The 16,272-nt window shown below is 43.4% G+C and overlaps 1 protein-coding gene across 1 annotated transcript in view; it reads left to right on the forward strand.

The window, feature by feature from the left end:
• Ttc29 (tetratricopeptide repeat domain 29) overlaps nt 1-15,880 on the forward strand; it is a 185,723-nt gene extending 169,843 nt beyond the window's left edge. The window contains exons 13-14 of the mRNA XM_021220729.1: nt 14,656-14,722; nt 15,213-15,880. Coding sequence (XP_021076388.1) covers nt 14,656-14,722; nt 15,213-15,231 — 86 coding nt within the window. The 3' untranslated portion in view covers nt 15,232-15,880. The remainder of the gene's footprint in view (nt 1-14,655; nt 14,723-15,212) is intronic.
• The last annotated feature ends 392 nt before the right edge of the window (nt 15,881-16,272 follow it).

Here is a 16,272-nt window from a genome sequence, read left to right on the forward strand (position 1 = left end):
CACACACCTCTGCACTCACAGGCACACGCACTGCATAGATGTGTTACTCTCATGCACATGCCCACATCTGAACTCACAGGCACATGCCCACACATTGATACACACACATATATGCAGCATTAAAGATTATGTAAAATATTTTATTAAATAACCACTACTTATCTATCCATAAATAAAGTCATAAACATACATAAAATGGGTGTTGGATGTTCTAATCAATAAATACTTCTGTGATTTTTTTTTTTAAACTTTTTACCCGTCCATGCTATCAAAGCATTTGAATACCAGTGGAAAAACCCAGGTGCGTTCCTGAGATGAGATTGACTCAGTGAAGGTCAATAATGGTTTTAGAAATCTGGGCCCCCTACTGAATGTTTCATTTCTTCCCTGAAGACTGTGCCCTGATCTAAGATGGCAGACTTGAGTCTGTTTCCTCACACATCAGCCGTGCCTCTGTGTCCACCCATTTGAGCGGCACTCTGAGTGGTCCTCTCCGCCACAAGTGTGTTTCCTCTCTCAGGGTGCTCACTGGCCAGCTGTTGAATGGATGAGGAGTGAATGGAGAATACCACTTGAGACCAGTTAGTGACCACGACAACCTGGTCAACACAACCCACGTCACAGCTGAAAAGGTGACTTCCGTCTCTCAATAGTGCTGTTGTGAGAAAGCTCTTGTCTTACTCATCCTGATACAAGTGAAATTGAATTTTAAAAAAAAAAAATGGTCAGGCCAAATAAATAAATAAATAAGTTGGCTTTTGCTACTTGGGTCTCAAGTCTGAAATGACAATAATGGCATTTTGGAAGATTTTGTATGTGGTTTTTATTTCTCCTAACTTTACTTTCTCTGAAACAGAATAGAGGACCACCCTCCCTCAGGGTATCCTGGCTTTAAGAGTGTTGTTTCATCTATATTTAAAGACTAACCCTATACTTGTTGTGTGTAATTGCTGCTCTGTGTAACATAAGAAAACTCTGTGATACAATGCCACATGAATTAAGAAGAAGGTCAAGATGAAAAACAAGAGATGTTTTCACGGACACCTGTTCACATTAATGCCTTGTGTAGGTGGGCCTTTGAGGGATTTTTTTCCTTAATGCAACAAGAATGTGCCGTTTCTGCCTTCAGAAATTGTTTCCTCCATCCTTAAACCGATCATGTCAGAAAGTCATATTACATAAGGGCTTAGTGCTTTACATCTGAGTCTTCCCAAATCCCTTTTTGATCATTCTTATATTGAGCGGATCTAGATTGATTTCTTCAACACTTGTTTATGGTATTTATTTTGATATATCTAGGATTCAAAGCCAAATTAACAAGTGTAATTCATTTTCTGAGTGTTAGAGAAAAGCCCCCACTACCCCTAGACACATTCATCTAAGGCTTAAAAATAAAAATTTAGGTGAAGATGGTGTGATAAGTGGTTCGATTTATTCAATCACAGAGCATGAAAACATTAGCCCTGGGGCAGGCCTTTCCTCTGTGAGCTTCAGCTAGCAAGTCACACTTGTGTGGCACCAAGTGATTTGCATTTTTAGAGAGATTTCCTGTCTACGGTGGAATGCCAGTGAAAAGCATAAATAAATTGCCGTATTCCCTCCTCCTCTGACTTCATGACACTGAATCCATCCAGAGCTGAGTTAAAATGCGATGAAATAAAGGTGAGTTACAGGATGCAACTCTGGATTAGCTGTCCCCAGCTTGGTCATCACGGCAAACTGATTGATGGCTTTAGAAGAGTTGCCTTGAGTGTCTGGCTTTTGTTGTTGTGATTGTTGTAAGTGCTGTAGTAGCCTCCAAAACACAAGGAATTAAACAATTAACAGACAGTCAGTTAGGACCTGAATAAGCTTGTTGGCAGCTCTTCTTGCCACAAAGTCAAATAAATCAACCTGGCTAAACCCAATTCACCTAAGCTATGACTTCTCACTCTCCTTTGGAGAGTTCATCAGTGTGACATGAAGAATAGCTGTAAACATAGGTCTGAATCTCCAACAAGTCTTTCACCAGCCATGTGAGACTTGAAGAAGTTAGTGTTACCACTGGCCTTTTGTGTTCCTCGTCTACAAACACATGACCCCTGTAGGGGCTGAGAGGTTTAAATAAAATGCTAGCTGCATTCCTAGAACAACATATGTTCTTGGCGCAGGGAAACACATCATTATCGCCTATATTCTCAAAGCATCCTGGAACTCCTACATCTACTGTCCCGCCTTTTCCTGAGCACACTATTCTCCCCCAGTGTTAAGCAGTTGAGAGCAAGGTTATACAAAATAATGATTCTCAAACAAGAAGTTGCCCATTGACTATCTTAGGATTCTGTCCTGATTGCTGCATCAAAATTGAGCTCTGAGAATTTGCTGTTTGTTTGTTTGTTTGTTTGTTTTCAATGAAGTCTAGTATATCCCCAGCTAACCTTGAATGTCAACAAGGTGACTTTCAACTCCCATGCCTTTTGAGTCCGCCTCCCAAGTACTGGGACTGCAGGTGTGCCCCTCGGTGCCTGATTACTGTGGGGCTTCATGTACCCTAGGCAGGCATTCTGTCAACGGAGCTACATCCCAGGGCCTGAAATTCTGCAGCTAAAAAGCTCCCTAAAAAGCTCCAGATAAAATGAGGCTGACTGTTTGGAGGCCGCACTTTAGATCAGCCGTTCTCAACCTGCTGTGACCCTTTTGGAGGTCAGACAACCATCTCCTAGGAGTCGCCTACGACCTTCAGAAAACATAGATATTTACGTTAGTATTCATAACAAGATTACAGTTATGAGGAGCAACAAAAATAGTTTTGTGGTTGGGGATCACCACAACATGAGAACTATATTAAAGGTCACAGCATTAGGAAGGTTGAGAACCACTGCTTTAGACTTTTGCCTGGACAATATTTTTTTATAATTTAACTTATCATAGGCATTGCTTTACATAATCTCATTCATTCTTATAAAAAATAAATAAAGAGATGGGGCTGGAGAAGTGGCTTATTGATTAAGAACACTGACTTCTCTTCCAGAGGTCTTGAGTTCAATTCCCAGCAAACATATAGCTGAAGACAGCTATAGTATTCTCAGATACATAAAATAAATAAATAATTCTAATAAATAAATAAATGAATAAATAAATAAATAGGAATCTCTCAGGTTTTTGACTCTTGGTTTTCAAACAGAAAGCTATTTCCGAGAAGTACTTCGCTGCGTCTGAGTTCCACGTTTACTTGACTTCTTATACTGGGACTGAAGTCTGTACAGTAGCTTCTCTTTGAAGATCTTGCTGCCCATTGGGATGTTCAGTTTTTATAAAAACTTCATTTTACATTTCTGGATTATTCATTTAAGACATCTGTTTGCTGGATGTGTTTGTGAATAACTGTGTTAATGGCTTCAGCTACCCAGTTGGTTCCAAACTCATCAGGCTGTGTAAATTTAATGTATTATAGTCATTCGTAACTCTAATAAGTGACTATTGAAAAAAATCTCCTAAATAATATTTTATCTAAAATAGCCTATTTGTGAAAGCACAACCATGGGATTTATATGTTTTCTAACTTGTGTTGCTTCATAATGAAACTGTAAATGTAGCTAGTGATGCTTGACCTCATACTAGGTAGACCACACGACCACACTTCCCATAACTTGTCCAGGGAAAATTATGAATAAAAATTAAACAGCCCTTGCTTTGAATTCATTCACTCATTCTTGAACTTTGGGAAAATATAAGAAATACATAAATTTTCAAATCAATGGTTCAGTTAGAGGCAGAGCTTCTCATTTTCAGATCTGAAGAATGTTAATTTGCAAATCTTTTTAACCAACATAATTGAAAAAGCTAAAGTGTAAAAACAAAAGTCATGACAACCACACGTGTGATATTTTCTGTTGATCCAGGTTTGTGCCATCAAACTTGTGTTTCTTCTCCCCCACCCCACCCCACCCCAACCCCCACCTGGGCAGTCCTGTTCTTGGGCTTTCAATATTTACGTCTCTTACAAATCTCACACCATATTGTGTGCAATATATGTGTATACTTATTTGTATTGCACATGTATGCATTTAGGAGTATGTACATGCGTGTATTTGTGTGTGTGTACATGAATGTCCATGTGCATGTGTGCATGTCTGTGTGCATGCGTTGTGTGTGTGCATGCATGTGTTTGTGTGCATGTGTGTGCGCATGAGTGCACACACACATGCATGCATGCATATGCCATGCGTACACTGAACCTAGAGCTAGCACGCTCACTATGACTAGCTGGCCAGAGCACTCCAGGGATCCACCTCTCTGTCTTTCCATCTCTGGGATTACTGGGGCAAAACACTAAAAAAAGCTTTTTATATGGATGCTGGACATTCGAATTCAGTCCCTTAATTTACCAACTGAGCCATTTCCTGCTCTTACTGTATAAAACATTTTTAAAACTCCTTTTATAATTTCTCTTGTACTTGGCCTTTTTGGCACTCATCAGTCCTCTGCCCAGAGCGAGGTTGCCACTGGTTACCGTGCTCCGTCTGCCTGGGGACCTTATTGTTTCTGTATTGTTTCAGTTGTCAGTGATGAACTACTGTTTTAAAATATTAAAAGAAAAGACTTCGGACATGACGAACTCTTCTGTTTTACGCCGCAGTCCTCTGGGAGGTGGGGTGAAGTTTGGTGCTGCTCCAGGCCATCTTGTTTAAGGCCATGTCAAGCACATGTCAATTCCCAGGGAGGTCTTGGGAACTTAAATTTTATTCAACCACTATTCAAAATGGAAGTCTTATTCCAAATAGCTTCTTATATCGGTGCAGCTGTCTGTCTTATGTTGGGGTCCATCCCAGGAGCAGCTTATAAAAGCAAAAACCATAGAAGCATGATCATGCGTAGGTGCAGGAAGTGCTGCTGGGCAGTTGGCTTAAGTCCAAACTTACGGTGGCTAACTATACAAAGCAGCTCTAACTGACCTCTGTTGTGACTGGTTTTCAAGAACACCAAAGCACAGAACATAACAGAATCTGCAATCAACTAGAACATGAAAAAACTTCCTAGTAACAGCACAAAATGGCAGGCCAGCCAGGCAACAGTTACCTAGGCCTTAACATTTCACCCAGGCTCTAACACTGGAGATCACAGAGTAAGTTCATCTGGATAGGCAGACAACTCTATTAGGCTGCTTGGGCTTGTCCTACAGCCTATAAAATAAGTTACTCTTTTAACTCTGAGTAGTTTCTCAAATTCTGTCTTCCTATTCATTAATGTTTTCTTTTATGCATTCTGTATTTCTAAGCACTCTAAGTGCTTAAAATATAATTACAGTAACCATCTTCAATGCCTCTCCCTGTAAGACTGAGTCAGTGTGGGTAATTGTATCTGTCCACCTTGGTTTTCCTGGATCCCAGGCATTGCAAACATTTAGCCCCTTTCTGGTGTAGTGTAGTTTTCTATTTCCATAGATATTTCTGAGCTTTTGCCTGATGCAATAAAGTTACCTGGAAGCAGTTTGGTCTTAAAGTTCTTACTTTTATGATCTGTTCCATAGGGTCAGAGTGAGGTCTAGTGTTGGGTAACTACTATCCACAATGAAGCAAGACCCAACATCCTGTGAATCTTGAAGTTTCCCTCTGTGGCTGCTGACAGCAGAGAACAGTCCCAGCTCTGTGAACAGTGTGTGCTTTATTCTGTGCCCACACAGTGTGTACCTTCTCTGGCCTCAGATTAAAGGCGCCGATTTGAACTTGGGTACATACTTGAGATTTCATTTACCTGTACAGATCTCCAGACTTCTCATCCCTGGCTCTTTCCTCCCTGGTACCCTTGTCTCAGTCTGTTTTTGGCTGTCATGTTACTGAAGGCCTTAGTCTCATAAGCATATAATGTAATGAAATGCAATGCAATGCAATGTAATGCAATGCAATATAGTTTTTTCTTACAATTGGAAAGTTAGGAAGTCTGAGTTCAAAGCGCTAGCATACTCAGTTTCTGCTGAGCATCCTTCACTGATTTGCAAATGGCCTGGCTGTAACTTCACATCTGTCTCTTGTCTTTAGTTACAAGGGCACTAATCTATCCTTGCGGGTTCTACCCTCACGGTATAAGTACCTCCCAAAGATCCAACCCCTTAAGTTCTTCATCTAGGAGAGGCTTCGTCTCAGATATCTGAGAACACACCAACTTTCAGTACACTGTAGCAGTGGTTACAAACTCCAGTTGACTTGGTATCCTCTGAATCTCAGGGCCATATATCTCTTTAACTTAGGATCTATGCTGGACTCCTGGATTTTCCTTCTCTCAACTTGAAGTCTGAAAACTTACTCAAAGAAAGAATCTGAGACAACTAAAGGCTCATGTTACTTGTGTTCTGCCAATCAGTGATCACTGGTTTTGTTCTTGATAACCAATGTCTTCAGAAATCATTTATTTTGCATCTTATTTTGATGTAGGTTTTTTCAGGGGAGGGGACTTGGGAGTTAGGGTGACTGACTGCTGTTGCCCAGGAGTGAGGGTGACTGGTGGCTGTTGTCCAGGAGTAAAGGTGACTGGCGGCTGTTGTCCAGGAGTAAAGGTGACTGGCGGCTGTCGCCCAGGAGTGAGGGTGACTGGCGGCTGTCGCCCAGGAGTGAGGGTGACTGGCGGCTGTTGTCCAGGAGTAAAGGTGACTGGTGGCTATCGCCCAGGAGTGCGGCTGTCGCCCAGGAGTGAGGGTGACTGGCGGCTGTCGCCCAGGAGTGAGGGTGACTGGCTGCTGTCGCCCAGGTGCTTCGCCTCTGCTCATTCCTAACTGTTCCTTCTGCATTCTCAGGTGATCCTTTGTCTCTCGATCTCTCCTGTCAGCCCTAGGGGTGATAATAAGGTTGTATCTTTCTTTGCATTATACATAGGGCACCTTGATATCCCTTGGTAGATCCTGCATCCTGCCTTTATCTCTTAACAACAGTTTATTAAATGATCATCAGAATCCCGATTGGACACGCTGCCGCTTCCTTTCTGACTGACTGCCGCTTCTCTACCATGAAAGTCAAGTTAGAAGCAAAACAAAAAACAAAACCAAAACAAAACAAAACCACGAGAGTAAGAAGTGTTTGGTTCACAGCCTGTATCCCTGGCCAGCCATTTCACACACCATCAGTTACAAGGGAGACCCGCAAGAGTGTGCCAAGCCGGCACCAGCTCTGAGATCAGAGTTCAAGGCACAGTTGTTCATGTGGAGCCTTCCCAGTGGTCTCTGTTCCTAGGAGTCACCTTTTGTAACATGATCCCAATTGAAAATTGTACTTAACACTATTTTAAATACTGAAACTGAACTTCTCAGTATTTTTCTAAAGATATACTCATATTTTATTACTTACTAGTGGATAATTCATAATAAAACATGCTGAAAGTCAAGTTTATCAAAATGTGCCTCACTGATAATGGGATTCTAATTTAATAAAGTATATATTTATTTCATTAAAGTCATTTAACTATGATAATTAAATAACTGAAGATATGCATCCATTAAAGAAGGAAAAAACAGATAGAAATCTATTTATTTATTCAAAGTTATTTTCTGGTTACCAAATATGAGTGGCAAATTTTAAGTTTCTACATATATTTCTCAAAATACAAGGCAAGTCTGTTCTGCAGGGAAACTGTCACATGACCCCACAGCATCGTGAATTCACTGTAGCCACTGATGAACAAGTTTACTTTTACTGTGTTAATTTTGTGTGAAACAAGTGCAAAGAAAAGGACTCTTTTCTGAGAAATCCATTTCTGAGACTTTACTATCAGTGAAAATGCAGTGCCATGTCTCCTGAGTTAAGTCTGTGCTTTCAAATAAAATGTGCTGAAAGAAAAAAACAAAAAAAAATCTTATCTTCAGCAATGACAGAAGTACATGCCCCTCCCAGAGATGAGGGCATTTTTATACACGGTATATGTTCTTAATCTTCTACATAACACACAATCTATATTTCTTTTAACAAGACCTTTTGATGAAGCATTTTGATAAGGTCAACAGAAAGCATGATCTTTTAACATTAGGTGATCAACTTTTTGACAATGGCAGGGCCAACCCAGCTAATGGAATAATAGCCTGCAGGGTCCGGCTAAATATGATAGACGAACGTAATCAACCTCTGCAATGACTATTCAAAAGTAATCCCTTTAGCTCTGAACTGCAGCATATATTTCAACCGGGCAAAACCCGCACAAAGAAATTCTCTGCAGAGCACACTGATACAATCCAGCCTTCATAGCCTGCTCTCCGGGTTTGCTGCCTACAGTGAGTTTTAAATTTCAGGTAATGACTACTGTATATTCATGTGAGCATACAACAATACCTTTGATTTGTTGTGGAAAGGTTGAATCCATTATCAGGGGTCTAGTCTATAAACCCTGACACAACCTTTACGTATGAGTTATGATTTACCCTTTTCTAGAATATGGCCACTAAAAATGTTTTGCATGACAAAATTTTAAAAATTCATTCACCTATCTAGTCCCCAAACTGCCAGGGAGTGTCTGTTCCATTTCAGTCCAAACTTATCCACAGAGCAGGTCTTCAAAGTCTCATTTATACCCAACCCTGCACAGCATGAGGGTTATACACCTCTGCTTTCAAACAAAGGGATAAGACAATACGATGCCTGCAGTTCATCACTGTCTGCCTTGGTGTGTCACAAAATATACCAGAAGATGCTGTAAGTCACACCTGCCCATTGCCCACTTGAGAAAATCCACCATGTAAGGATGTCTTCACTACTAGCAGAAGAGAAGTGCTCATTGCTCCAGAAATGGAACAAGACAGGAACAAGCGTCACCACTGCGCTTTCTGTTGCTTCCTGTGAGTCTCTTGTTGACGGCTTGTTCAGTCTTCCATCTCTGAAACACTGCAGGTCAAACATTTTGAGTCACTCCCTGAGTCAGACCCACAGCCCACAACCTATCCTAGGACTGAAGCAGTGTTTCAGCATCGATGGACTCCCTAGTCTTCTGGTGCTCACCTTGGTCCAGGCGAACAGATGATCAGAAAGCTTGAAGGATAAGTGTGTTCGTGTGTGAATGAGCCATTGCCAAGACTCCCTAACACAGACAGTGTGGAACATCTTTGTGCTCTACTAGTACTTGTAGCCAAGTGGAGTAGAATATTAGCAGCAGCATGTGTAACTATTCTTCTCAGATAACCTTCATGGACAGTATTCCAGAGTAAACATCATCTTCCTTCAACATCTGGGAAGTCCATACCACATGACTGAAGCCCAACTGGACCACTCCAAGGACGATGACAACTGCAGCCCACACACACACCGTTGCATTCGCCACACTGAAAGGAATGCCGAATCGAAGACCTAAGCTGGGGATGTAGCTCAGTTAGTAAGGTGCTTCCTAGAATGCACAAAGCCCTGGGCTCAGTCCCCAGCACCATCAGAACCCATCCACTGTGGAGGTGCACATCTGAGCTCCCAGCACTTGGGAAGTCAGGGCAGGGAGATCAGAGATTAAAGGGCATCATTGGCTGCATACCAAGGTTGAGAGTAGTCCTAGATTAGGGCTAAAAAGAAGAGCTTCAGTAATGATGGAGTCCTGAGACACTGGTCCTGTGCAGCTCACCTTGCTTGAAACCCTATCTTAGAAAATTAGACTTAGCATGAGATAGGCCTAAGGATATTTGGATGTTTCCATATATTGTGGAGCAAGGAAAACATTCCACTGTAAAGCTGAAGGAAGCTCTTATCTAAAAGAAGGCAGCCAGGAATAGTGGTACATACCTTTAACCCCAGGCAGGTAGATCTCTGAGTTCAGACCCAGCCTAGTCTACATAGGAAAGTTCAAGGCCAGCCAGGAGTACACAGTGAGACACAGCCTTGAAGAGCAGGGCAGGGTGTATTAGCTATGAGAAGGCTATGCTCCTATTCTAGGGAGCCTGAAAGGCCAAAAGCTTAGGATTGTGGGTACTGTTTCCCTCCAGGCCTGCAGTGAAGATTCTACACAAGTATTCTTTACATATAATAAATCCACATGGGCACATGAAAGTGATGGTTTTCAATATCACTGCTCTGTGAGCCCCACAAGCTATCAGGACAGGGTTTCTCAGTCTTATATTATTGGCTAGGCTGACTCCATGATGGGCTTCAATAGGCAGTTAAGGAGACCAGGCCTAAATCTCTGTCTCCAAGAACTGGGCAATTCCAGGCAAATCCAGGCCTCAGAAGCTGCCTCGACACCTGGCCTGAGGCAAGGACAATGGGTCGGTCGGCAGCAGCGTCCAGACTTCCTCAGCTACTTCCTCAGTAACAGTCTCCAGACCTCCCCAGCAGGTTCCAGCCCCCACACCCCAGTAATGGAATGTCTGTAGAGATGGACAACGGATTAACATAGTGGTCACCTATCCTGGAATTTCCCTAATGTGCTGTAAATCAGGCCTGCAAGCTCACTCGGTGGTCTCTCTATCTTGGTAATGGGAGAGTGTAGCATGCTGGGTTTGTGCAGAGTAAAACACTCTGTGTTTACATATTGTTTGAGTCTGGGGGATTCTCACAGGGTTGTCTTAGTGGAAGAGGTAGGGTTTGCCTGTCCCATGCATCACTGGATCCTGAGGGAAACACATCAGTTCCTCTACTTGCTAAATTCCAGCCGTGCTTCCTGCTGTCAGCTACAACAAGAGAAGCATCTCCAAGCCTTTCCAAATGTCCTATGTGAGGACAAAGTCACCCTTCCTCCCCAAAGAACTATTGCATCAAAGTCTTGCGAATCTCGGCAAAACTGAATCTGAATGATAGAGTAACTATCTCAGGTTCCAGACTGAGGAAAAGGTGGCACACCTTTAATCCCAGCGCTTGGGAGGCAGAGGTAGGTAGATCTCTATGAGCCCAAGGGCAAGTTCTAGGACAGCCAAGGCTGTATCACTTAAGAATAAATAAAAAGAGCAAGGAAGAGGAGAAATGCAAGAAGAAGTAAATCCTCGTGGTCTAACACCAGACCCGGGTACAGTCCATACAACTCTATGTCTGTGCCCGGAAGCCGAGAGACCTAAACTCTATTGCATACTTATCCACAGATAGAAAAGACCTATGAGAAAGCTGAGCATCGTTATCTGAGTGTGATGTGTCCCTGTTAGGCTCCAGTTTGCACACTTGCTCCTATGGGTGGCTTGTGCTGTTTGGGAAGGTGATTGAAGCTTTGGGAGGAGGAGCCTTGCTGGGGGGAAAGTGAGTCACTAAGGGCGGGGCCTTCAGGCATACTAACCCAGCCCCACTTCCTGTCTGCTCTGCTTTCTGACTACAAGTCACCTCCCCTCCCTGCCTTCACCCCCTGGCAAGCTGCGTTCTTTTGTAAGATTGTCAGGTATCATATCTTAGACAAAAAGTAGCCTGCTAAGTAAGAAGCAGACGGGATTGCGGGAGCCATGTTTTGTGTGGGCAAGGAATGAAGAGCTGTAGGGAAGAACGCAAGTAATCTAACTTAAGAAGGAGTGCAAGCAGCTTCTCCATTGTGGGGCACTGGGCTATGCACCAAACGGCCTGATTTCCAGTTGAGGCTAGATGTTGAACCCTAGGACCCGGTGGTGATAATTCACCTACATAGGACGGAAGGCATTCCCTCATGCTCCTGGAACTCTGGCTCCTGTCGAAGTTATCGCCCCCTCAGCCCCCACAAGAGAAGCATGGCTTTTAGTCACATAGGCAATGTCCTAAGCTTCTGACCTTCAGGCTAGACTCCTCCCCAGTTACCTAGCAACAGTAAAGATAACAGCCCACCATAAGAGGGGCTGCTTGGCCCCACCTCACTCTCTTGGCCCTCCCCTTACTCTCCTCTTGCTCTCCTCTCCTCTCCTCTCCCTCTCTTACTCTCTCCTTCTTACTCTCTAGCCTTTCTTCTCTCACTCCTTTCCCCCTTCTCTCCTCTTGGCCATGGCCGGTCTCTCTCTCTCTCTTTCCCCTGCCTTTCTATAATAAAGCTCTAAAACCATAGACAGTCTCTGTTCATCAAGGCCCGCTGCACTTACTCTCACCTGCATGGGAACCTCTCTCCTACAGTCCTCTCTCCCATAACCCTGGGGCTACAGGGCGTCATCCTGGGCCCCGGTTGGGGGCTGCCCCTTGCCCACCCCGGGCCCCGGTTGGGGGCTGCCCCTTGCCCACCCCACCCCCCTGTCGAGTGGTGTCAGTGGCTTAGATGCCCTCCCGGGTGAGTGGAAAGCGTCTGACAGCCCTCCCATGTACGCTTGCCCAGAGCATAGGAGGAACTCTGGCCGGGCGCAGACTATCCTCCCTCCCCCCTGTTCCCCAGCCCCTTTAGTTTCCACACTCCATAGTAGCAGGAAGGAAACAGGGGGCACAGAGCACAGGTAGGTCTGGGGATCACTCTGGCAACAAAACCTGTAGAACATCCTTCCTAGTGTGACTCATTTCCAATATGAAACTGGAAAATAAGTCACTGTATGAAAATGAATATTCAGCTGGAGGGCTGAGAAAACTCGAGACTTAAAGAGCTGTCTAACAGAGACAAAGAGTTACCGAACCAGGAAGATCTGACAGCAATAGTGGTCCTTCTGTTTGTGCCCACAAACTCAGCATGAGCTTTCTCTGCCTGGCTGTATATTTTCTCCAGCTGCATGGAACTATCGAGTCATGGAGTGGAACCAGACAGGAAGCTGATTTGACAACAGGCGAAAGTGTCAGGTACGCCATGACACAGTAGGAAAGGGGTACAGAGTTCAAGAGTGGCCTTGGAGCTTATATTGGAGGAAGAAAGAAGAGAAGATGGTAAATGCCAAGCAACAACAAGGTGGTGGGGCTACTGAGCCTTGTGGAGCAGAAGGATTGCTGAAGTTAGAGAAAGAAAGCCTGGAAAGATAAAGATGGCAGCTAAGTCGCTGATGCAAGAATTGAGACTGGGAAGAGCTTGTTCTACATATGAACGAGGGAGACAACAGCTGAGGAAAGGATGGGAGCCAAGCAATCAGGAAACTGAGGAGCTCCCACCCAGAGCGCAGTAACCCACACGTGCAAACACTCACAGGCGGAGAGCGCCGAGCATGAGTGGTCCTGATGCTGTGCAATCTGACGACAAGGAGGTGAAGAAGGAAAAGAAAGAGGACAAGTGTGTAAAGGAAAGGTGACCCAAGGAGACGTACATTCATCTCCAGGGTCAGCAGCAAGAACAGGGGGACTTTCCAAACAAGAGTCCAAAGGGGACTTCAGGCAGCAGGGGGAAGACAGAAAGTGGGGTACCAAGCTTCACATTCCCCATATTCGAAAATAGAATACAGGAATTGGGGGCCTCCTGAAAACTGTCACAGGCAACGATGGAGCATCTTTCTGGGTTTGTCCCAATGGATTCAAGTCAAAAGAAAAGGAAAAAATATGGAAGTAAGGTAGCCAATTGACATAGATAGGCAGGCTGAAACACAGGCAGACTTGCCATATTTGACCTCATTATTTGAGTAATTTACATTGCTCTCTGAATTCATAGCTTTTTAGTATCATTTTGACAAGTCATCTTACCAACAACAGTGGCCCAGCCAGTGTTATTGTATCCCAGAATGAGAAACAGGGTGATTTGAAGGGCCAAACAAGGATTGGCTTCTCACATACTGGGACCGTGTGGGCAGCAAGGAGGCTGGGCCTGGCTGGGACTCTTGCTGGAGAACTCACCCACTGTACCCATCAAAGCAGTCTCAGGGCGGAAGAACATCTCATATGTTGAATTTGCCTTTTCTGAAAGCAGCATTCTAAGATAGGCAGGTGAAAGCTGCAAGGCCTCTCCCGAGCTAGCCTTGGAAACTGTGCACACAGCTACTTCATGAATCTGTTGGTTTTTAAAAGCCCAAAGGAGGGCTGGGGAGGTGGCTCAGCATTTAGAACACTAACTGCTCTTCTAGAAGTCCTGAGTTCAATTCCCAGCAACCACATGGTGGCTCGCAACCATCTATAATGAGATCTTATGCCCTATTCTGGTGTGTCTGAAGACACCAATAGTAGTACACTCACATACATAAAATTATTCAAATACATATATGTATAATTTTATATCATATATATACATATATGTACATATATGTGAAGAACAGTTTGATTTCAAGAGAAGAGAAAAGAGATTGTGTTTCTTGGAGGGGTATTGACAAGGTCATGCTGTAGGATTGTTGAATGGGGGGTACGGCTATCATTGGACCATCTAACCAGTGATATCTACCCTTATTATTTAAGTGCTAAGGGAGTGCATTCACTGAAAAGACATTTCCAGTGATGGACCACCCTACCTGCATCTTAAGATTAGAAGCCTTCTTGTTACAAGGTCAAAATAAGTTCATTCAAGCTTTCTGTAAAGCTTGTTTAACCATGTCTTGGCCCATTTTCTGAAATTTAACATGCTCCACATTCTGTAACCTGCCCTCCACCTTCAGATGTTCTGCCAAATAATTTTGAGATGTTCTGACATCTCAAAAAAGTTCCTATATAACAAAAACCCTTAGAAACTCCCTAGCTTTGTGTTTTTGTGGCTTTGTGAAGTACCACTTCTGCGATCACGACCGTTCTCTCAAAGCCCACTCTAGGAGCATAGCCCTGTCTAAAAGAAAACAAAGCTTAATTTGAACAAAATACTTGAGTCAGTGGCCTCCAGTCTCCTTCAGTGGGATTAACACCAGCTCACAATAAATAGAAACTATTCAGGCTAGAGCTTTGACTCTGTTTTATCCTTTAGGAGAGTCTAGAAGAGCCACAGAAGATGACATATATCAACTCCCAGATGTTCAGGAAGAATCAAGAAGGTAATTTCTATGACGTTTCAAATTTTGTGGGATACTGAACATTATCTTTTTTTTACAGTTTTTGGGTTTGTTTCTGTGTGTGTTTTGTCTGGATGTATGTTTGTACACCATGAGTATGCCTGGTGCCCTAGCAGGCCAGGGGAAGGCATCATATCCCCTAGAACTGGAGTAATATGCAATTGTGAGCCAGCATGTGGGTGCTCAGAACCAAGCCTAGGTCCTCTATAATGTTCTCAACTGCTGAGCCACCTGCCCTATCCGCAGACACAGTCTATTCCTAACAAAAACTACACATTACCTAGTGCTTGCTAAGCTAACGCTGAAGCGCTGCTCCTAAGCCACCAGACTCATTCTGAAATACATACTTTAAGAAGTTTTCATCTTTAAGGAATTTTTATAAACACAGGGTGTAAACATCTCTTTCAAAGCGAGTTGTTTTATACTTTCTATCACAATGCAAAAGTCAATGCTATCGTTTATTTTATTTCAGGTCTCCAGAAAATCAATAACATGAAACTGAAGTGGCTCAACGTCATAGCTGGAAGAAACTTAGCACATAGCTTTAAACCTCATTAGACAGGAGCATGTAACAAGTGATAGGGAGTTGTAAAAAGAAGATTACAGTTGTCTTTATTGAATTTTGTGCTGCCGTGACTATGGCAAGCTTATGAAGATGAAGTACAGTTTAGATGGTTAGAACACTCAACACTTACTCATAAGATATACTCTAGACTGTCTCCTCCTACACGCTACTCCACAAGAACTCGGGACACCCAGGAGTTTTAATCTGAATTGTTTCTGATTGCAAAATGTTTACGAGTTAAAGAAATCTTTCACACTGAATAAATGCATGATAATCTGCTAATATCCCAGGGAAACTTCAGCAGACACAAAGGGCAATGAGCAGTCTGTGCTTGTATTGCTAAGCACTGCTAAATGTGCTTTATGTGTAGAAACTTAAATTCATGGCATGCTTAGCTGACAGGACACAACCTAACATACCCACGTGCCTTGAGACAGGTGGGAAATCCTTCGGTCTCAGGAATCTTTGCTGGTGTGCTTGCAACTGAAAGACTATAGCTTACCTCTGGAGCTCCTCGGGTGAACCATGAGGATAGTACATTACCAAGAATAAAAACGTTCTTCCTTTTCAACGCAGTCAGGTTATTTTCCTTTCATTTCTGCAATTGCAGAGCAGAGACTAACCCTGGGACAATGTAGTGTTCAGAGAGTGTGTGGGTGTGCAAAGTGCTACCATCAACCCAGAGAGGTGGATTCAGCAACCGTGTGACCCAGACCAGTCGGGGTCTGCACTAAAATGCTTTATCAGAGAGGGTTCTCCTGGGCTTTGAGCCAGTTTCCACAACACCCCAGTCCCTGAGTTGTGTCTTCTGGTTCTCACCCTAAAAATAGAATTTAATGTAATCCCCTCTTTAAGTCTTCACCTTCAGGCAGGTGGGAACTACAGGACACTGAGATGGGACCTGAAGGGGCAGAAGTGTTGAGAACTTAGCAGTGACAGACATTAGAGCTCCCGAGAAACTGGGTCA

The sequence above is a fragment of the Mus pahari genome, chromosome 20, assembly GCF_900095145.1.
Source record: "Mus pahari chromosome 20, PAHARI_EIJ_v1.1, whole genome shotgun sequence".
NCBI classification, from domain to species: Eukaryota; Metazoa; Chordata; class Mammalia; order Rodentia; family Muridae; genus Mus; species Mus pahari.